The sequence below is a fragment of the Malus sylvestris genome, chromosome 15 (assembly GCF_916048215.2).
Source record: "Malus sylvestris chromosome 15, drMalSylv7.2, whole genome shotgun sequence".
In the NCBI taxonomy this organism is placed as follows: Eukaryota; Viridiplantae; Streptophyta; class Magnoliopsida; order Rosales; family Rosaceae; genus Malus; species Malus sylvestris.
The window spans coordinates 5,027,959-5,049,408 of record NC_062274.1 but is presented as its reverse complement, the minus strand read 5'-3'; the positions used below and the strand labels follow the sequence as shown (position 1 = coordinate 5,049,408).

At 37.5% G+C, this 21,450-nt stretch overlaps 3 protein-coding genes and 1 long non-coding RNA gene across 4 annotated transcripts; 2 read left to right on the top strand and 2 right to left on the bottom strand.

Annotated features, from left to right (window-relative positions):
- The first annotated feature begins 1,209 nt into the window (after positions 1–1,209).
- On the top strand, positions 1,210–6,301 carry LOC126601188 (aspartic proteinase 36-like). The gene is made up of 12 exons (XM_050267865.1): positions 1,210–1,549; positions 1,646–1,766; positions 2,367–2,794; positions 2,893–3,049; positions 3,330–3,412; positions 3,513–3,609; positions 4,007–4,076; positions 4,258–4,464; positions 4,682–4,803; positions 5,233–5,334; positions 5,433–5,530; positions 5,804–6,301. Exons 1-12 carry the CDS (start codon positions 1,329–1,331, stop codon positions 5,982–5,984), a joined length of 1,887 nt encoding a protein of 628 aa, XP_050123822.1. The 5' UTR covers positions 1,210–1,328; the 3' UTR covers positions 5,985–6,301.
- A 1,753-nt stretch (positions 6,302–8,054) lies between these two features.
- LOC126601215 (peamaclein) lies at positions 8,055–8,882 on the bottom strand. Its single transcript, XM_050267894.1, has 2 exons — positions 8,694–8,882; positions 8,055–8,376 (listed from the first exon to the last, which is right to left on the bottom strand). The coding sequence occupies exons 1-2, from the start codon at positions 8,773–8,775 to the stop codon at positions 8,192–8,194; spliced, it is 267 nt and encodes an 88-aa protein (XP_050123851.1). The 5' UTR covers positions 8,776–8,882; the 3' UTR covers positions 8,055–8,191.
- Positions 8,883–15,851: 6,969 nt separating this feature from the next.
- LOC126601197 (uncharacterized) lies at positions 15,852–18,868 on the top strand. Its single transcript, XM_050267874.1, has 3 exons — positions 15,852–16,615; positions 17,399–17,746; positions 17,829–18,868. The coding sequence occupies exons 1-3, from the start codon at positions 16,181–16,183 to the stop codon at positions 18,450–18,452; spliced, it is 1,407 nt and encodes a 468-aa protein (XP_050123831.1). The 5' UTR covers positions 15,852–16,180; the 3' UTR covers positions 18,453–18,868.
- Positions 18,869–20,272: 1,404 nt separating this feature from the next.
- Positions 20,273–21,270, bottom strand: LOC126601221 (uncharacterized). Its single transcript, XR_007615699.1, has 2 exons — positions 21,161–21,270; positions 20,273–20,808 (listed from the first exon to the last, which is right to left on the bottom strand). It is a non-coding gene; the product is annotated as an uncharacterized LOC126601221 (long non-coding RNA).
- Positions 21,271–21,450: the final 180 nt, after the last annotated feature.

Genomic DNA, 21,450 nt, shown 5'->3' with positions numbered 1-21,450 from the left:
AATTTCTTGATTGTAATGTATCTCGTTTCTTACTACTATAAATAATACATAATTTCCTGATTGTACTACTATAAATAAAAAGGGTAAGAAATCACACCACTCACCAATTCTCTCTTTTATCTCTGCTTACCGCCCCTCTTCCTCTCTCATTCAACAGTTAAATAAGCTTGCGACAATTTTTCCTTTCTATTAAGAAAATATTTTATAGAGAAAACGAATAAAATTATTGAGTCTAAACATAATTGAGAAGATTTCTGGCTTTTGCTAGCAAACATTCCACTCCAAAGGCATTTTCTTTGGGGTAGGATTCTCTCCCTTTATCTCTTCTCATATTTGAACGGTCATGATTAAACTACGTTAACATCTTATATTAATTTTCTATAGAATGAGAAAAACAAAATAGAGAATATGAGATGAAGAAAAGAAAAAGGATGGAAAGAGGAGGGTGAGAGAATCCTTGTTCATTTTGGTATGCAGACGGTCCGGGACACTGGCGGATCCATTAAGGGGCAATGGGGGTTTGCTGACCTCCCAAACTTGGATGAACATCCATAGATACCTTAGATGCTGACCCTCCGAATTTCGATGAATGCCCATAAATACCTTGAGTGCTGCCATTTTGAAGATTAGAGTTGGCTTCATATATGCCTTCTAACCGACTTCAGGCCTATCAAAACCCAATGTATGTCCATGAATACCTTGGGTGCTGTCATTTGCATACATTAACAGGTGTGTAGTATGCATTTCCAATTACTTTAGGCCTATCAGAACTTGATGAAATAGCGATATGCATGCTATTTTTGGTATAAAAAAATTTGCTGACCCCTAATATTATTTCCTGGATCCGGCACTGGTACGGGATGGAAGGAAATGGGACGGGACAGGACGGGACGGGATGGAACGGAAAGGGAGCAAAGATTCCCTCGGATCGAAACAAGGAGGAAGAAGAAGGAGACGGAGAGGTTATAATTTTGTGTTCCACAGATGTGGAACGAGTCGTTTCATGGGAGTGAGGCGGAACGAAAATTTACCCAAAATTCATTTTGTACAATAGCACGTTCCACCCGTTTTAGGCATACCAAACATGAGACGGAATGCCTCGTCGCACTCTGTTCCGTCCCTCCCACGTATCAGTACCTTTTTTTCCGTTGACCTTGACCCAAAAGTATCTTTACCGCCGTATAATTCAAATCGCCGCCAATTCCGCCGTCTAAAAATGAAAAGTAAATTCAGGTCCAAAGAAATTCCATTTGTGAAGCACTGCTTTTGAACCGTGTGACCACGGAGGACAAAAGTACTCTACGCCTCCGTCGTAGTAGGCAGCAGCCATGGCTCGGCGGACCTCGCTCCTTCTCATCTACTCCCTGCTGCTGAACCTCTGCGCCGTGTTTGCTTCACTCTCCGACGATCAGCGCCGTCCGATGATCCTCCCTCTCCATCTCTCGACTCCCATATCCAATTGGCACCACCGGCGACCCGACGGCCGGCGGCTCCAGAGATCGGTGCCCAACGCCCACATGAGGCTATACGACGATCTTCTCGCCAACGGGTTTGCCTTTCCTCCCAAATTTCCCAAATTTTGTATCTTTTGATATTTCGAATTATGTGATGATTTTAAGGTCGTGGAACTTGGAATTGGAAACAGGTACTACACGACGCGGGTGTGGATTGGGACGCCGCCGCAGCAATTCGCGCTGATTGTGGATACGGGAAGTACTGTTACTTATGTGCCTTGCTTTGACTGTGAACAGTGTGGTATTCATCAGGTTCGGCTTCATTTCCGTGCTTAATTCTAGTTATTAGTCGTTAAGTCTGCAATTAGGTTTTGCCTGTCTATCATACAGTAATATCTTTTAGTTTTTACAATTTTCTATACCTCTAGTTTGGGATGCTATCCGAATAATGTTAATTGCATCGCAGAAATGTTCGAGTGGGGTTTAGGATTGACTTCAGCTGTTTGGAGCAATAAAAGCTCGATAATTGTTGTTTACTATTCTTGATTGAAATTCAGTATAAAGTTTAGTATGCTTCTTAAGATTAAGAAGGTAGGGTCTAAAACAATGCGAATCACATTCGTTAGTTTAGCTGTAGTCTAGTAATGTGTTCAGTTTCTTTTCCATGTGCTAAAAGCAAGAAAGAATCGGAGTTAAAAATAGAACTTCACCAAATGGGTTCTTAGTTCTTTTTTTGTTTGGAGCTGAACACTTCCTGTTTTCCGACTCCTTTTGTCAATCATTCTGCATAGGTAGATGGTTTATTCAACTCGTGTGTTGAAGTCCTAACTAACTGCTTGCAGATTCTCTGTATGTTTGGATATATTTGAATTAACTCATTTGTATCGAAGCTAAATTGGTTTTGTTATGCAGGACCCCAGGTTCCAGCCTCATTTATCTAGTACATATCAACCTGTGAAGTGCAATATCAATTGTAACTGTGACAGGAAAGAAGCTCAATGCACTTATGAGCGGCGGTATGCTGAGATGAGCTCTAGTAGTGGGGTGCTTGGTGAGGACGTCATTTCATTTGGTAATGAGAGTGTGCTTGTGCCCCAGCGTGCTGTTTTTGGTTGTGAAAATGTTGAAACTGGTGATCTTTACAGTCAACGTGCTGATGGAATTATCGGTTTGGGTCGTGGTCAACTTAGTGTGATGGATCAACTTGCTGACAAGGGTGTTATTAGTGATTCATTCTCATTATGCTACGGAGGGATGGGTGTAGGAGGGGGTGCCATGGTTCTTGGCGGGATGAAATCTCCCCCTGATATGGTATTTGCTCACTCAGATCGCTTTCGCAGGTGCAGACTTTTATATTACCAATAAATTCAAACTTATTTTCATGAAGAATGTATTTTGTGCATCTCACACATATACTTTAGTTTTGGGATTGAAACAGTCCATATTACAACATTGACCTGAAGAAAATACATGTGGCCGGCAAACCTTTGAAGTTAAATCCCAAGATCTTTGATGGCAAGCATGGAACTGTATTGGATAGTGGAACTACTTATGCGTACCTTCCAAAGGATGCTTTTCATGCGTTCAAGGATGCTGTAAGTCTTCATCTTTTGAGTTTCTTCCTCTGTGTTAATACTTCTAAAATCTAGCTGATCCTGATACCTATCAAAAGGTCAAGGGTTTTTTTCTTTTCTTTTTCTGACTATAAAAGTAAATGGAAAAGGTGATTCATTGTTTACTTAAGAGGAAAAAAATTGAACTATTTACCTGAGGAAATGATTTAAGGGAGGTTTTTCAGTTTGCTGTCATCTATTTACCAGACACCCTCTTTTAACCATCAAGTATTGGTAAATCTTTTGGTTGGCAAATGTGCAGATTAAGAGGCAAATTCAGTCCCTCAAGCAAATCCATGGTCCTGACCCAAGTTATCAAGATATTTGTTTTTCAGGAGCTGGAAGGTAATTCCTGTAGAAAACTCGCATAGCTTGAGGTTTGCATGTTGATTTACTAATTGACTTAGTTCTTTATCTGAAAGTTTAACACAGAATTGTGCTTTAGGGATGTCACACAACTATCAAAAGTTTTTCCACAGGTTGATATGGTATTTGGCAATGGGCAGAAGTTATCACTGTCTCCAGAGAATTACCTGTTCCCGGTAACTTGATTATTTACTGTTCTTGAGCATGTATTTTTTAAATTATTATTGTAGCAAATCTGATTTAAGATGGTTCTGAGGCTGTATATTTGTCTTCCATAATTCGAAGTCTTATCTATAATCTATAATATTGTTAAGATTAAGAGAACTCTCTTGTCAATCATCCCATAGGACAAATCAAATATTCTATTATTTAAATATTTTGATACCGGGTTCAAAAGTTTAGAATAGTGTGATAATTTTGTTTTGCCTCGTTTCTACATTGCATTTTCTCTCTCCACTATAACTCTGGATGTGTTGCACTAACATTGTGTGTCTTATTACTTTTATTTCACAATACACACCCATTTTGATGCATTGTTTTTCTCTCTGCTTGGCTTGTTCCCTTTTTCCTCAGCATACAAAGGTTGGTGGTGCTTATTGCCTGGGGATTTTTGAAAATAGCGAGGATACTACTCTTTTAGGAGGTTAGTGGTTGCAAAATCACTCTATATTAGATGGTTTAGTATTGTTTTACAAATCTTTTGTACAACCACGTATTGCATACACATTGGAAATATGCCCTCCTCCTTATATGTCCCAAACTGGTCCCAGCATTTGCACAACTGCAAGTGGGGATAGCTTACGATATGTTTGTTGATTGTACAGGAATCATTGCGCGTAATACTCTTGTGACTTATGACCGGAAAAACGATAAGATTGGCTTTTGGAAAACTAATTGTTCTGAACTATGGAAGAAATTGAATTATAGTAATGCCCCGCCTCCAGCACCTTTAGCTTCTGACGGCCGGAATATGAGTGTAGAAATTTCTCCTAACATTGCCCCAGGTGGATTGCCTGAAACACTTCTTCCAGGTAGAGTTAGTTTTTCTGTCAAATGTTCTGATGACCTTTATGATGCTTGATGTACAATTTCTTACTCTGACATTTTGATGTTAGGTTCTCATTTTTTCTCCAATTTAACATTTTTAGTTATAATTTCTCTATTTCTCTTGTGAAGCATTTGAAAATTGCTTGTCCACTGCAACTTTTTCAATTGTTTTGGTTGACATCTCAAATGTTTGATATGTAGGTGAACTTCAAATAGGGCTAATAAGTTTCGATATGAAGCTTAGCATCAATAACAGTATGAAACCCAACCTCACAGAACTCGCAGATTCTATTGCTCATGAGCTGGAAGTTGATATTTCGCAGGTATGGTTTAGCTACGTTATCTTGGACTTGAGAGTGTAGTTTTTTGTTTTTTGTTTTGTTTTTATGGGGGTCCTGCATGATTGGTATAGGTTGGGTCTGGGTCGCCCTAACCATGTAGCATCTTGCTTTACCAAGGCTCAACTGTGCTTATCTCAAGTATGATTCTGGACCTGTGCCTAAAGAGTCAAGATAAAATTATTCCCCCTTCTCCCAAGTGCCATAATATTTAAAATTAGAGGTCTTTCTTAATTCTGTGGATTTCACCATTGTCATTTCGTCAAATAAATGCTTAAGCTTGGGGTCATTGTTCTTGGTAACATACTCTAGCCCAACCGATTGCCACCCTTGGTGATCTTTAATTCCTGTTCTTACTGTGTGCTAGTATATCTTCGATTACCTTACTAACCACAACACTTAACTCTTTTTCAGGTTCACTTAATGAACTACACCCATATAGGAAGTGATTTCGTTGTTAGATGGACAATCTTCCCTGCTGAATCTGCAACTGGCTTTTCTACTGCAAAAGCAACGGTAATAAATCTTCTGTTGCTGGATAACATGTACTTACAACTGGAGTTTTTTCCATCTGCTGACTAGAGTGTTGACTTAATCATTATTCAATATTGCAGGGCATAATTCTACGCTTAAAGGAGCATCATATGCAGCTTCCCCAGAAATTTGGAAGTTATCAGTTGGTCGAAGTGAAGGCTGAGCCTCAAAAGAAGCGGTATGCTACTTCACCTCGTTTTCTCTCATCCTTTTCTTTTCTCGCTCTCTAAAATTGCTCCTCACTAAATTAAGTGTCTGGTTTTGGAAATTTGATTTTGTTGATTTCATCATCCAGTTTTCATGATGATAGCCTCATGGACGTTTGTCTTTGCCGTACTTGATTTTCTGTTTCCTTTCATGTTTCTTTATCCAGTTTAGCTTTCGAATTTTGCTAGAGTTTTACACGAAGATTATTTCGTTGTTAAAATTGGACTGTGTTGGAGAATCGCAGGTCGTGGTGGAATCAACACTCTTTGGCGGTGGTAGTTGGATCTGTAATTACCTCAGTTGTCGGATTATTAGCATTGGGGACATGGCTGGTTAGGAAGTATAGATTGCAAGAGATCGTTTCGTACGAGCCTGTTGGTGCCAGTGCCGTTGTTCCTGAGCAAGAGCTTCAACCGCTTAGATAGTAACTTCGTACCAGTGTAGTTAGAATTTCTTTGACTCACACTCTGGAGATTCCGATATTGGGCAGCTCCGAAAGCAATACACACACACGGGGGGGCATTGAAGCCGAACATTCGGAGGAGATGAAATCTGCAATCCCTCTGTTACTCAATTACTGTGCAATAGAATTTCGGTATAGGAAAATGGAAAGACAAATAGGTGATGGAAAACTATGGATAAAATATTTTTCATTTTACTTGTACGTACGTATAAAAATACTCTTCAAACTTTCAGCTAATTTTTATATAAATTGTCCTTTCGCCTTCGGTTCAACGGTAAACCATCGATTTTCATGGTCAATGCTTGGATTTAACTTTTAAGTCAAAGAAATAAATAAGGATGTGCAGCGGAAGAAAAGAGGTGTTCGAAAATCACTTCACATAAATAGAAATACATTTGAAGAAATGAGAGATGGAAGTATGGTAAAAAGAGGGTGGGTGGGATGTGGAAAAACAGTATATAGAACTGTACGCAGTTAACAAGTCATGTCGTAAATGGTCCGCGCTCTTAAAGATGTGTTGTCACACATCTCATAACACAAACCGTATGAGTAGCATTGCATCAACTTTACGGATCATTTTGTTGTACCAAAGACATACTTATGGCGGGAATAAACGTGAGAGACAAAACCCACCAGCAATGACATTGTTTTACGTCTAAAAGTGGCAGCCACAGCTGGATACCGTCCTCGAGGGGGCAAGGGGAGTTTCTGTTTTTATCCCCAAGAAAGCAACCAGATTAGCTATGCGTATGTGATATCTAGCTGCAAAGCAACAAGTGGAACCTAATAAGTAGACCGCAAGTAATTTCCGCAATCCTCTTTTTTTTGGAAGAAGACACTAAATTTGTAGAATTTTTTTTGCCAACTAAATGACATAGAAGTTGATGATTGAATTATTAACGTGCTTATTTTCTATTAGTAATATATCATTTAGTTTGCAAATTTAGTCTACCTAGCATTACTCTTTCCGAAAATAGGAAAAGAGTAGAAAACAAATATGAGAGAGTGGAAACTACTTCCGATACAAAATTAGGTTCGACATTGGTTCACTCGTTGATAAAGGTGACATAAGTATCTTTAGTACTACATAACAATAATTGATAAAGGAAATTGAATGATTGAGATTGAAAATAGAAGATCGGTTTGAATAGTTGTGGAAATCAAATCTAATCGCTAAAAGTAAAACACTTGTAGCATTGAATGACACGTAGCATTGAAACCACATCCACTATAAATTACTAGGAATTCATTAAATGTGTGGGAGACTAAAAAACTTGAATCAGGTAATCTAATTAGTTGGATGTTCCGATCATTCAATAACAACTCTTAACGTCGTACTTCGATTGCATAGCTGTTGACATCATCTCTATATATTTGTGAGTACGTAACATTTACGTGACGGGGAATTGAGGCCATGGCATCATGTTACTTGGTGGGAGCAGAAATTGTTTTGACGGGAACAAGTCGGTAACAAGCTGGGTCTTGCAAGTACATATGACGTGGCAGAGTACCAATCGGAGTGTCAACTGGGTCTCTCGGAATATGGGATGGGGACCTCATGCATGACAAATGGCCTCTGAAGAGATGAAACGTGCTATGTATGCATGTGAAATTGTTATCTGTCAACCTCTCCCACAAAATATTTTTCTTTTTCAACCAATATTGTATAATCTCTTCTCCACCCTCCTCCAGAGATCCACCCGCATATCCCTCCTCTGTATGAATATGGAAGGTTTCAACCGCTCCAATTCAATAATACAATGACATATACATTGTATTTTAAAACTGAATAAACTCGTTCATATCAATTGTTATACAATATTTCAAAGTTACATACAAAAAAACAATATTATTGAAGAGAAAGACTTGAATGCAGATCTTGAATGCATAAATAAATGGTCTTAACCGACTTAATGTTAAAATTTGTTAGGAACGTTATTAATGCTTGCTTACAATGGCGGAGTTGTTACACTCTTGCTAAATGATTACTAAAATATCATTATTCTTTGAAAATAATGAAATACACCTTCAATTGGTACGAACCTCCACTTTATTAATATATAAAAGTTACACAATAATATCAACTTTCGTTAATATTTTGTAGGGTACCTCCCAGGCACAAATGCATACCAACACCATCACAAATGACCACAAAAGAAAATGAATCAATTAAGGGCACTTGTCCTCGCCCTTGGAGTTTTTGAGGTCCCTATAGCAAGGGCACTCGTCCTTGTTCCCATAAGTCCCCGATGGAACGCAGTGACATTTCTCACAACATATTCCACAGTACTTCAAGCACCTTTCCTTGTATCCAGCTTTTGAACATCTCACCCCACACTTCGAGTCACAAAATGCTGCAAAATTCATAACAAAATTCATGCAAATAGGTAGGTTAATTAGAACACCATATATATATATATATATATATATTAGTTTCAAAGTTATATTCTAAACTACTTTAATCTATAAAAGGGTACTCTTACTCGACTGTAAGAAAGTGAACACATTATCCTAACTAATTGACCTAACTCAAATTTGCCATATATTCCGAGTTTTAGAAACAAATTAAGAGAGGAAAGAAAAATGAAAGAAGAATATTATGAACTCTAGAGAAACATGGTTAATTAATTACACAAAAAGAGTAGCTAGTTGAAAAAAGTAAGGATCGTACGAGACCCAGCCATTGATGCCTCAAAGAAAGAGGAGCTGAGGACAAGGCAAACAAGCATGAAGGTTGCAAAGACGAGCTTCATTTTTGCCAAGAAGAAGATGAGAGGTTGAAGATGGAAAGATCAGTAATCTGGCGAGCAATGGAAACCTTTTTTTTGTGAGTGTATATGGTGCTTTAGATGTGAGAAATGAGGGGTATTTATAGTAGGAGGGGTAGGTAAAAGGGGTAGGAATGTATAATACTTATGCAGTTTAAATTAAATATAAGAGAATAGTTGTTTACAAGCAAATTTACAGAGGAGATCATTGCTTCAACGTAAGAATAAAATAAATAGGAGATTAATTTTAGACAATGAATCTATTAAGATGGTCACTAAGATTATCCACGATCAATTATTTTGGTGAAATTTTTTCATTAAATTGAAGAAACCATGGGAAATGCTGATTTGAATACCCTCAATTTAACGAAAATTTCTCACAGAAGAACCAAAATAATTGACGATGAATAACTTCAGAAACTACTTTTATAGATTTTAAATCTCAGAGATTATAGTTGATAAAAAAGATTTTCGTAAAAAGGATTCTCGATGTTCTAGTGTACTATAACTTTCATAAAAAGAAGAAGGGGATTGAGAAGGCAGCTGGAAAAGGAGTGCATATAGCTCCGGAAAGAACAAAAACGAAGAATTTAGTCAGTTTAATGTTGACCAAAAGTCAATGTTAAATGTTTTTACATTTGCCCATGCCTCTTTAAACATGGCATTAGATTGGATTGGCACGTAAGTGGACTACAAAACGCGTTTTGTATCTTTCACTAAATGGACAGATGGCTAAAGGGTCTATCCAATAACGCTTTACAAAATAATTTTTGAAAAACTATTCTGTAAAACAAAAAACGACAAATAGAATTTTGCATTTATGCGATTTGAGAATGCGTTTAATAATGTAGTTCGAGAATGACTTCAAAAAATAAAAACATTGAAAGCACTACTAGTACCAAATATCAATATATATATATATATATATATATATATATATATATAATTTTATGTTTGGTAGTGGTGATGATGAGACGATGAAGAATGTGGTGGTGGTGGCGGCGGCGGCAACAACATTAGTGATAAAATCATGGCATACATGATTTTATATTTTATTAGAACTCTTAACTTTGTTTTATAATGTATCTTTTATTTTCTATTATTTTGAAAACTGTTTTTAAAAACAAAGAAAACATCGATTTGATATTCTACAAAACTTAGGCTAAACATTGTTTTTTTAATATATTTTCAGTCTACCAAACACATTTTTCACCCATTTTTGTATCTTAAAAACGAAAAACTGTTTTGCAAAAAGTTAACGAACAGTCCCTAAATAACAAAGAAGGTTGTAGGTAAAGGCAAAGAGTGGTACACATAAGCACTGAGTTGTATGATCAAATCTGTGTAAGAGATCATCAGATATTAATGCATTTTGTATTAGTAGACGATTGCTCATGAACTTGTGGGCGTCCTTTTACACACTTACTGATACGAACACATAATACCTAAGTTGCCTAAACTGTAAACCAACCACTTTGTTGACAACTAAAAAATTCTAGACGGATTTAGAATTAGAACACCGTAGAACTCCAAGTCTAAAGTTGAAATAAAACAGAGAGCCAAAACTTTAGCCTTTTAGTGAATGTGTATAATACCACTACCACCGAAGGAGGATGGTCGGTCCCGTCATTTGCCATTTCAACATTGCCTATCACCAAACACCAAGTCAAATACATTCAAAGCCCTCTCCTCGTCATCTTGCAAACCATATTTTGGTTTATCTTCCTTAATTTCAACAAAAATTCTAATCCATTCAATTTTAAGTCAATGTCAATAAAGAATCTCCAAGCTTCCATGTTGCATCACTTAGCTGGCATGATGCTGACTTTTGTCGGCTTACATGAATTCGAGAGAAGACAAAATTTAGGATTTTTTTTTGAAATGTTAGATGAACTTATATCTATTTTTTAATTTGTTATATAAACTAAAATTTTAAGCAATTTGTCATATTAACTATTCGAAATCATTAATTTGTCATTTCACCCTACCTCTGTTAAGTTTTTCATCTAAAATAAGTCATGTTCCTTGCATATGACTTGTGCTCATAATTATTTCTGTCATTTTAACACTCTACTTCCTTCTATTAAGTTGCATTCGATCAAAACATTTATAGGGTATTCAGTTTAGCATGTTATGAAATCAAATTTTATATGGGCTCTGTAATATAAGAAACAAGTTGACGTTTTGTGCCAAAAAATGGATTTGTAGATGCATATACGATGCTCGAACACAACGATCGAGATGAATACCCTTGAACACAAAATTTAAGATTTTTATTAAAGAAAAGTAAAAAACTTGTAAAAAGATCTTAAATGATAGAAATAATCTTGAACACAAGTCATGTGCGGACTTATTTTGGATGGAAAACTTAACGGAGTTAGGGTGAGATGACAAATTGATGATTTCAAAGAGTTGGTATGACAAATTGCTTAAAATTTTAGGTTATATAACAAATTGGAAAATGTGTACAAGTTCATATGACATTTTAAAAAATTTCCCTAAAATTTATGTTGATAAGAAGTTGCACATAACAAAATATAACTTGTATCAAGCAGTTTCATTTTTTATTGTATCGAGTCATTTTATAATAAAATCTCATGCATGCTGGACAAGTTACTAAGGGCAATCCCTAACCAACACAAACTAAAATGTTGTATTTTGTTCAGACTACTACGAGCTGGTCTCACACGATTGTCTTTAATTTTTGTATATGATCTATCAGACGTAAGATATGCTCCTTGGAAAAAAGCAAAAAAGCTTTTTTGGTTAGGCTTAATTGGTATTGCTCATATACTTGATAGGAGTTTGAATCACAAGACACAAATGTGAGATGATGTAATATCCATCGATCAAAGGTACGTTGTAGCTTGTAAGTAAAGATGTGTTAATGGCAGTTTCCTCACCAACACGGTTTAATTTTCGAATGCGTGTGGGCTGTGTTGTCCATGCCCTTAAGACAAGAAAGAAATCGTTTTCAAAATATTGAGGAAGGTCCGAAGCAGACAAAGGCCTGAGGATTCTTGCCTACTGGCATCCAGCGGAGCTCGAGCCCATGAGAATATTAGCTTCGGGCCCATCAAGTTATGCATATCGTTAGTAGTTAACAAGAACACAATTGGAGAGAATCGTCTTGAGTTCTACATTTTTAAGTCCTTAAAAAGAGCCTCAAATTAATTGGGTTGGATATTGTTTTTTTTTTTTTAATGTAAATTGGAGTTCAATTCCAAGCTCGTTTAAATAATTTAGGCGAAGTTTTCTCTTTTGATGCGAGATAACTTTTAACGTGTCTTTTCACGTCAATCAAATTAAGAACTTAACACGTATACAATGTACATTAAATAATGATACGATACTAGATTAACATGTTGAGATACAATGAACGAAGGATAGGGAACCACCACCTGAACCAAGGACAACGAAAGTATTAATTGAATGTGAAATGTTGCTGTCTTTGATAGTTGCCTCACTTCCATGTGAAATGAATGACCACCCAAAACCACAAAATCTCTGGTGGTCCGAAAATGTACGTGCCAAATTGTATGTCCTAAGTAAATGGGTCGTCCTCAACCCATATCAACTAGAATAACTTATACTGAATGAATTCACTATGTAGTGTTTTTTGTTCAATATTGCATTGTTATATTCAAGTTTTTCTCTCAATGACAATGTATTACTGAACCAAAACACTACATAGTGGTGAACCCATTCTCTATAAGTTGCTCTTCATATCAAAGTTGGTTTGATGTTAAAAAATGGGGCACTCATAGGAAAGATTTTTCAATGTGTTTGGAACACAGGGCAGTACTTAATATGCTATTATACAAGTGAAAAGAAGATTTGTTTTCAAAAGTTCCTTCACTAATATAATGACATATGATGTACGCGCTCATGGTCCGAACATGGTTGAAAAGCGTCATTATTGCCATTTAAAACCATGATATTATGGCAACTGATGCATAAAAACATCATTAATGGTTGCATGTGGTCGTCTTCAACATGCATAATTAGTTTACTATGGGAAAATTGAAATGTAACCAACTCGCTCTGGTCTAACAGTTTTCCCTTCTCTTAGGAAAACTAATGAAAATGACTTGAAAACTTTGAGTTTTAATGATAAGGACAAAATAAATGGTAAAGTGAATAGTACCAGGATTGACTTTTTAGTGTAAAAATGTGGTTTTTCGTTAAAGTGAACAGTACCGGGTGCTTTTCGTTAAAGTTCCCTTCTCTCTTTACATTATTGGAGGGTTTCCCAAATTCAAATCGGTAATATTTTGCAAAAGCACGTGACTGGGATGCCCTTAACTTTGGGCCTTGGCAAGCCACAGCCTGTTTGAAATGAACTTTTTTGGGCCTGACTCTTCTCATTTATGGGCCGATGTCCATGACTGCAAGACTGAGAGGGCCCATTACTTTTCACTTAAACAAGAAAAATGGAAACCTAACTTATTCCCGTGATTAGCGTAGCTGGTGCTTTTTCGCCTTTCAGACCAAGGAAGTGCAGGTGTGTAAGTGGGGGACACTTTATTTTATTTTCGGTTATTGTCTCCATCAATGAATATAAAATATAGGAAATAAATTGACCAATATGATACGAGATAAAGTTGACCACCATACGTGAGTTGGAGTTACGAAAATAAATTTGTATAAGCAACAAGATCCCACATTTCTTGTCCCTTTAATTGATGTTAAATTTGGTTTATACATCATATTATTATACTAGTTATTAGTTTAATGATATTTTTTTGCCAATTATCAAAACAATCAGAAATGTCACGAAAACTTCCGCTCTTGGGGGGTGTCTTCAGCAACGAGGAACATCTTAAACTTGAGTTTCTTTTGTTGATAAATAAGATGTTTAACCATTATAACAATGTCAGAAACTTGAAGCTTAGTTGTTACAAAATATTCATCTTTATACACAACAGGAGGTATTGAGTTCGAATTCCCCTTTCAAAAGGATATTTTTCTTTTGAATTAAGGCTTATTTATTTGATGGCGGGTTTCAGCTATGTTGGAAACATTCATGTAAATGTCACCGATAAGCTTCTTGCTCTTCCGTATAACTTGTATAAAAGTAAGTTGATTTAATTTTTCAATTTTGCAAAAATCTATGGTTAGCTCATCCTCCTAATTCCCTTTGGAACCCGAAGAAGTTTACCTAAGTTTTTGGTCAGGACATAATTGCAGGGGACAAACAAACTCTCTCACGCAGGAAGATGTTTGTCGTGGCATCTGGCAGTAGCAGAATCAATTAATTATGTCAATCTACAGAAAATCTATTAAAAACGTCCCCACGAATTCAACAACCAAGGCTTCCTTTCGGGGTCCCTAACTATCTAACACCCATCAAGGAATTGTCTTTGTCACCCCGCCCAAGTCCGGCTCCATGTTAGGTGGCTAGGTCCATGCCGATCCTTTAGATTGAGGCTTGCAAATTATAAAACAAATGATTTTGTTTTGAATCGTGACAATTAGGTTGCAAACTAATGAGAATATCACAAGTGGTCATATATTAAAAGGTCAACAACAAAAGGGCAACTCCAAGTCCACAAACCTCTCCGTTTTGCAAGGATTGGAGACAGTATAGTCTTACCCTTATTTTGCTAAAATGTTGTTTCCACAACTTGAATTCGTAATTATTCGGTCACAAATAAACAACATTTTCCTTTGATCACTATTCCCTCTCACTCTTGGAATTACAAACTAGGAAAATTTACAATAACCGATCTCCTCATCTAACAAGGAAGCTATAGAAACTATATATAAAAAACATTAATCGCAAACTAGATATTGCTTTGAGTTTAAGCCTTACCAATTTGAACGCAAAAGGACCAACCGTAGCCAACACCAACCCCCAAAATTTACTTGTTTTGCAGGTTATTTTTCATCAAAGTCGTTGAAAGTTTGGTGCTCTAACATGACGCATTATTCAAACGAAAAAAGCTCGGTTCCCAAGTCAAAAACAAGGTACACATTTCTTTCCATGAGTGCATAAATTTGTCCTGTTTATATTTTTTTTGAGTTAAAGAATGATTTAGCGTTTTGCTGTGCTGATTATATTACGCGACGGAAAAAAATATAGATTTTGTTCCATGGAGCATGCTTAGGAAGCTTTGCACGCTGATAATAAAATAGGAGAAGCCATCGATTCACACTCATTAAGACATCCAACATGATCTTTTTTTTTTTTTTTACTTTTTAATTCCAAAAACATATCATGTTTTCATGTTTTTAAATTTACCGAACAACAAGAAGCAGCCAATAAAGCAACAATCCAACAACTAAAGATCGGAGATTACATTACTTGCCGTTTGACCGTTGATAAACGGCGCCAACCCCCACAGAGTCACAGATCCTCACGGCCTCTGCCATATCATTTTGGTCACGAGAAAGATTTTGCCCCCAAAATTTCCAGTTTTCCATAACCAGAAAACTTTTTATTTTGTCAGGGCGTCGTCGTATTGTAGTAGCCCTGCACGCTTCAGCGGCTCATGCTAATGCTATGGTCCTATGCAACCTTATAATAAGGAGGACAAATTTTATGTTTCGAAAATTTTACAGTGACAGTGTTTTAAATCAATAATACTTTTGATATTAAAAGCTATAGGAATATTGCTAGTGTTGCATTTCGAAAACAAATTATTTGGTTTGAACAACCAGACCACAAGTTTGTCTGGCCGAATAGTGGCACCAGTCTTCTACGGGCAAGGTTGGATGGGTATTTTTGTGTTTATGGATAGATAGCCACGTGGTCCGATTGTTTAATACTTTCTCCACAATAACAATGTTACAATTATATAAGTTAACGTCTATCAGTACGTAATTGGCTTATGATAATGTTACAGTGTTGCGTTAAGCATAAAAGTTTTCTCAAAAATAAGGTACCAAATAAGAAAATGGGTGAGTGGAAAATGACAAATAAGCCATTAACCAACCGCTCTTCTCTTCACACCTTCCTGCTGGTTGGCGAAAACGAAATCCCCCGCCGGACAAAGAAAAAAAGTACAAAAGTGAAAATACAACTATTCTCCAGTAATTAGTAGACAAACAGAAAAAAGAAAAGAAAAATAAAAAAAGGAGGGCATAGTGAAAGAAGGGAAATTCTGGGAATGTAAATAAATACAGCTCTCTGCTCGCTCCCCCAGTCCCACAGTAGTGGTAATACTAGTGTGTGCTGTTGCTTGTCTCTCTCGGCGCAATATTTTTCCTTCGTTTAATCATTACCACCCTTTTTATTTCCTCCAAAAATCAAAACCCAGAAGTTGCTTTCACCAAAGCTCCCTTCTTTCTTCTCACTCTCTCACTTCTTCCCTGCAAAACCCACAAACCACACCTCTCATTTTTCCACTTCTTCTGCAGAATTTTGGGTGAGGGGCAGAGCTGTCAAATGGAGAGAAAGCAGGGTTTTTTTTCGGCTTTGAAGGAGGAGGTGACGAGGGGGCTGTCGCCGGGGAGGTCGAGGGCGAAAAGTCCGGCCAGGAGTGGGTCCCCAATGTCGGGGCTGCTCAGGCGGCGGAGGAATCATCACGTGGCGCAGCCGGAGCCGTTGATGATTCTGAGATCCGGGAACTTGAGGCCCACCGAGGCGCTGTCGCCGCTGAAGGAAGGGCCCGATGGGACGGACGGTGGAGATTCGAGGATGGAGGGGAAGTGGGGCCACTGGATGAAGGGGCAGCTGTGCAGGGCGCCTTCGGTTTCGTGCTCCACCTACAAAAGGTCGGATCTGCGCCTGCTGCTTGGGGTTCTGGGTGCTCCGCTCGCCCCGGTGCACGTTAGCACCACTGAGCCTCTGCCTCACCTTAGCATCAAAGACACACCCATTGTAAGTCCTTCCCTTGACATGTAACTTTTGCTGATTACTCCTCCAAATCCAACCAAATTGATTTTCTGAATGCTGAAAACTTGAAAGGGTCCAAATTTTAGTATAAATCTGACAACTTTGGAAGCTATAAATTTGGTTTAGTTTACGTTCATTTTTGTGAAAATTAATGTTTCTGTAGATTTTTTTCCTTTTTTTTTGTTTATTCATTTTTCAATTTCCAGAAAAGAAAATAAAAAAAGAGATTCATCAACTAGTTTCCTATGCATGTCGGATTTTTTTATATAAAAGTTTGTGGGACATTTTGATTATCTGCTCCACATGTTTATTAGAGTAAGTTCCTTTGATTTCACGCATGCTGATCTCATTATCATAAGCGAAAGAAGAATTTGCGTTGCAACCGGTTGTATGTCCCTTGTGTCACGCGACGAGGACATGTGGGGATATACAACCGTGGATAGCTAAGAATCTTTCGGTTTGATGGCGATCGTGTTCATACACACTTTGTGCAACTTTTTCCTTTTCCTTTTTACCGCATACCCTTTACAATTTTCATCAAACTGTGATCTCACCGTGCAGTTCTCAGTTTTCAACTGCATTTTATATGAACTGAACTGGAATGTTGAATCTGTGTATTTGACGCCAAGTGTATCTGCAGATGTGAAACCTAAGGCTGTGGGGATTAATTTCATTTCATCATTCTATATGAAGTGGACAGGACCTTTTTCTTCATTTCGGTTTTTACAGAAACCCTCTAAACACAATTTTTTTTAATATGTTTTGCAGGAGAGTTCATCTGCTCAGTATATATTGCAGCAGTATACAGCGGCATCAGGAGGGCAGAAGCTTCAGAACTCAATCCACAATGCTTATGCTATGGGAAAGGTGAGAATGATCGCTTCGGAGTTTGAAACGGCCAACAGGGTTGTACGGAACAAGAATTCCTCCAAAGCAGCAGACTCGGGCGGCTTTGTCCTGTGGCAGATGCATCCAGACATGTGGTATGTGGAGCTGGCACTTGGCGGCAGCAAGGTTCACGCTGGTTGCAATGGAAAGCTTGTGTGGAGGCACACGCCTTGGCTTGGTGCACATGCTGCAAAAGGGCCTGTCAGACCCTTGCGACGGGCACTTCAGGTAAATGCTAGTCCTGCTTTGTTTGGCTCGGTTTGCCTTTGCCGTGCACAATTTAATCACTGTGTTTATTTATTGAATACAGGGGCTTGACCCACGAACCACTGCTAGTATGTTTACCAGCTCAAGATGCATTGGTGAAAAGAAGATAAATGGCGAGGATTGTTTCATCCTCAAGCTTTCTGCAGATCCTTTGACGCTGAAAGCCAGGAGCGAAGGGCCTGCGGAGATCATTAGGCATGTTTTATTTGGCTACTTCAGCCAGAAAACAGGGCTCCTTGTACACTTGGAAGATTCCCATTTGACCCGCATTCAGAACAACGGAGGTGATGCTGTTTACTGGGAGACCACAATCAACTCATTCCTGGATGATTACAAGCCCGTTGAGGGGATTATGATCGCTCACTCAGGACGTTCAGTAGTAACCCTATTCAGGTTTGGAGAAACTGCAATGAGCCACACCAAGACGAGGATGGAAGAAGCTTGGACAGTTGAGGAAGTGGCATTCAATGTCCCTGGCTTGTCAATGGACTGTTTCATCCCTCCTGCTGAGCTAAGATTTGCTACCATGAGTGAAGCCTGTGAGCTCCCTCAGGGTCAGACTGTAAATAACACTGCGGCAGCAGCTGCATATCGGGCGAAAGTTGCATCATTCGAGAAGTCTCATGAAGGCAATGCAAGTAATCTTATGTGGAAGATGGATGTTTGAAAGAATAATTGTATGGACTGACTTATATCAAAGGTAGGCATGGTAAGATAGGAGCCGAGTTGCATGCAGGACTTCTGTGATGGATCGATGTAGTTTCAAACTTGTACATAGTGAGTTGTCTGTAGATTTTCTCAGGTGCCTGAAAAATTGTTGTGCTCGAGTCAAAAATCATTGTGGAGTCGGGACTTGGGTTTTTGGTGGATGATTGAGCTGCGTAACGGAGCTCATTTAGAACCAATACTGATTAGGATTCCTCTTAAGATCAGTTACTATTTATGTAAAATTCGTATTTTGTAGGGTTTGATGCAAAATTGTACTTAATTTCAGATTGACTTGGAGGTTCTGCATTGTACCTTTTTAAAGTTAGATTTGCGAAAAATCAAAACTGAAAAGAAAAAATGCAAATATTGAAGTCACCCTTTCATTCTTCCCCTGTTGGTAAGGGTTTTTTATCTGATCAAGGCCTAAAGGTCTGGAGTTTGGCCCAAAGAATCAAAGCCTGCTTAAGTATTGGTAGTAAAGTCTACAGACTTGAATCTTATGCACGACTAAAAAACAAAAACAAAAGGATCACCGGATGAGAGCTAAAGCGATACTCTATATTAGTTTACGACATAGAGGGAGAGCTTGAAATCGTATTCACGTGCAAGGAAAATGTACTTGATTTTTTTTTTAAGATTTCAACCAAAACAATTTAGAAACAAGGAAAAAAAATGAATCAAACGGTTCTTGATTGTTTACGGAAGGTTTTTGTATATATACACATATGTTGTCCTATGTTTACATTTGTTGAGTGGTTTATTCAATTAGACGTTAATTTAAATGAGCCATAATTATACAGCCTTATAAATTAAATTCATATGCAACTAAAATGCATGTGTCGTCTGTGTGACTTATCTCATATTTTACATGTACATTCACTAACCCTTAACATAGCAGAACACCATCATCCTTCGGGCGCAAGTCGTCTTCGGGAATCCATCGACGAGTCATGTGGATTCGATGCCTCTAAAAATGTTCCAAAAATATTTATTCAAAAATTACTAACAAAGTTGCAGAAAGCGAGTTACTGAATCAACTGACTTGGACGATTGCAAAGAGCTTTGGCTATTGACCTTGAAGTTTGCTATCTTGTACTCAGACTCGGTTGGGGTCTCATTTCGAATGATTATGCGGAAGCAAACAAGGAGGAGTGGTTGAGGAGTCAGCTGCCATTGGGCTGGGTTGCGGAGAGTATGTGACAGGACAAGTGGTTGAGGATATAGGGATTTTGTTGGTAGAAGATTTGAAGTTATTAATTTTTGAATATCTCTACTAAGAACCGTGTCAAGAGAATTAAGGTGTGATTAGTGTATTGAAATCTATCTTTTGCGATATAAAATTAGTTTCCTCCAATATCCCACAAACAATTTTTTTGGGTGTTGATTGCTTGCATAAAGTTGTATTCTCGTTTTATTTTGCGAGAACTGAGACCTCCCTGAACCAATCAAAGTTTATGTGATACATATGCATACAAAACTTGCATGGACCATATAATTTGCGTGAAAGTCTTATTAGTTCCTCATAATTTGTGTGCATAATTATATATACGCCTCCTGCCCTACCAAAACATTCAAACTCAACGAAGGAATAGCAATTTGGGGAAGACATGGAAGACCAACTGGAATAAACTACGACACAAATTTTACAGAATTAGCACTTGTAACAAAAATAATAATAATAAAAAAAGAGAGGTGTGCAACTCAGATTTGAAGTTGCTGGTAATTAACTACTACACCATTGCATTCCAATCATCTTTTGGATATTGAAAAACAAAAGCATTAGTTCTAATCATCATGAGCTTTATAAACCGATGTAGCTATTCTCCACGCCAATCCTACGAACAAGCAATAAACTAAACACCAGAAACATGTCTGCACATCGCAACACTTGGTTACCAATCACCAGAGAGTCATGTTACTCCCACGAATCATCGAAGTGTATTGTTTAAACCCTAATTACCATTTCCAGAGAAGATTAAACTCTAATAAATCGCCTCTTTTCATGTCCTCTTGTTTTCCAATCTATATATAGTATGTGTATGTAACAGCCGCATATTCTTGAGACCTCCACCCAGTTGTACTAAATTACTAACTCTGTTTTCTAAAAGTTTTGCTAGTTATGGATTTAATATTTGTTTGAATTAGGTTAAGTTGAGAAGGACCACAAGAACCACCTTCTGTTACAACCGACTGAAGTAGAGCAACTTACATGACACGAGATGTCACGATGGTAGTGTATCTTTGCCATGCAAGTCGGAAACTGATACCACGTCTTCAGGTTGTGGTCCCTCAACTCCCTTTTGCAACAAACCCATCTGCAATCACAATACATTTTGCTGCATTATTATAAGTAGAATAGTAAGTGGAATAGAAAGACCTAGATTTTGGTTTTTAGAGTAGCTTTTGAAGAAGATTAATAGTAGAGTAGCATTAGACCTGTTGACAAGGGAACTTAAAACGAAAATCAAGGTTCCAGACAACATGATGTCAAATGTGCATTGAAAGCAGAAAGTTTGTGTTCTAATAAATGTTTATTGGTTGGAATTACACTTGGTAGATTTTGAGGATCTATGATATATCTTGCTTACGCGATCCTTAATTAGCTGTATTAAGACAAATTAGTATTTTACAGGAAAAATAATGCAGATTAATGAAGAAAGTAGAGACCTGATTCGAAGAATAACTGAAAGGCCTTCCTTCAGAAATGAGGACCACTTTGCTTTGCAATGTCAGATGACAATTCCACATGCTTCTTTATTTGTTACCTATGTGGCTGTCACAAGGCCAGCAATTTGTAAAAACCCAAGACCACTCCACAACACAAATTGAATCCAATAATATTACAAATTATATGAACAAACGCCTCATGCAATTAAAAGAATTGAACAAAATACAAACCCACCTTAGAAATCAGATCCTCTATATGAGCTAGCTAGAAACTGAAGAGAAACTTCCAT

What these genes read in the sequence shown, in the direction of transcription:
- LOC126601188 (XM_050267865.1), top strand. Translation starts at nt 1,329, where the DNA reads ATGGCTCGGCGGACCTCGCTCCTTCTCATCTACTCCCTGCTGCTGAAC. An exon ending in CAGAGAATTACCTGTTCCCG is followed by an intron (nt 3,610 to 4,006) that starts GTAACTTGATTA and finishes CTTTTTCCTCAG; the next exon opens with CATACAAAGGTTGGTGGTGC. An exon ending in GGATACTACTCTTTTAGGAG is followed by an intron (nt 4,077 to 4,257) that starts GTTAGTGGTTGC and finishes TTGATTGTACAG; the next exon opens with GAATCATTGCGCGTAATACT.
- LOC126601215 (XM_050267894.1), bottom strand. Translation starts at nt 8,775, where the DNA reads ATGAAGCTCGTCTTTGCAACCTTCATGCTTGTTTGCCTTGTCCTCAGC. An exon ending in GGCATCAATGGCTGGGTCTC is followed by an intron (nt 8,377 to 8,693) that starts GTACGATCCTTA and finishes TGAATTTTGCAG; the next exon opens with CATTTTGTGACTCGAAGTGT.
- LOC126601197 (XM_050267874.1), top strand. Translation starts at nt 16,181, where the DNA reads ATGGAGAGAAAGCAGGGTTTTTTTTCGGCTTTGAAGGAGGAGGTGACG. An exon ending in GCATCAAAGACACACCCATT is followed by an intron (nt 16,616 to 17,398) that starts GTAAGTCCTTCC and finishes TATGTTTTGCAG; the next exon opens with GAGAGTTCATCTGCTCAGTA. An exon ending in CCTTGCGACGGGCACTTCAG is followed by an intron (nt 17,747 to 17,828) that starts GTAAATGCTAGT and finishes TATTGAATACAG; the next exon opens with GGGCTTGACCCACGAACCAC.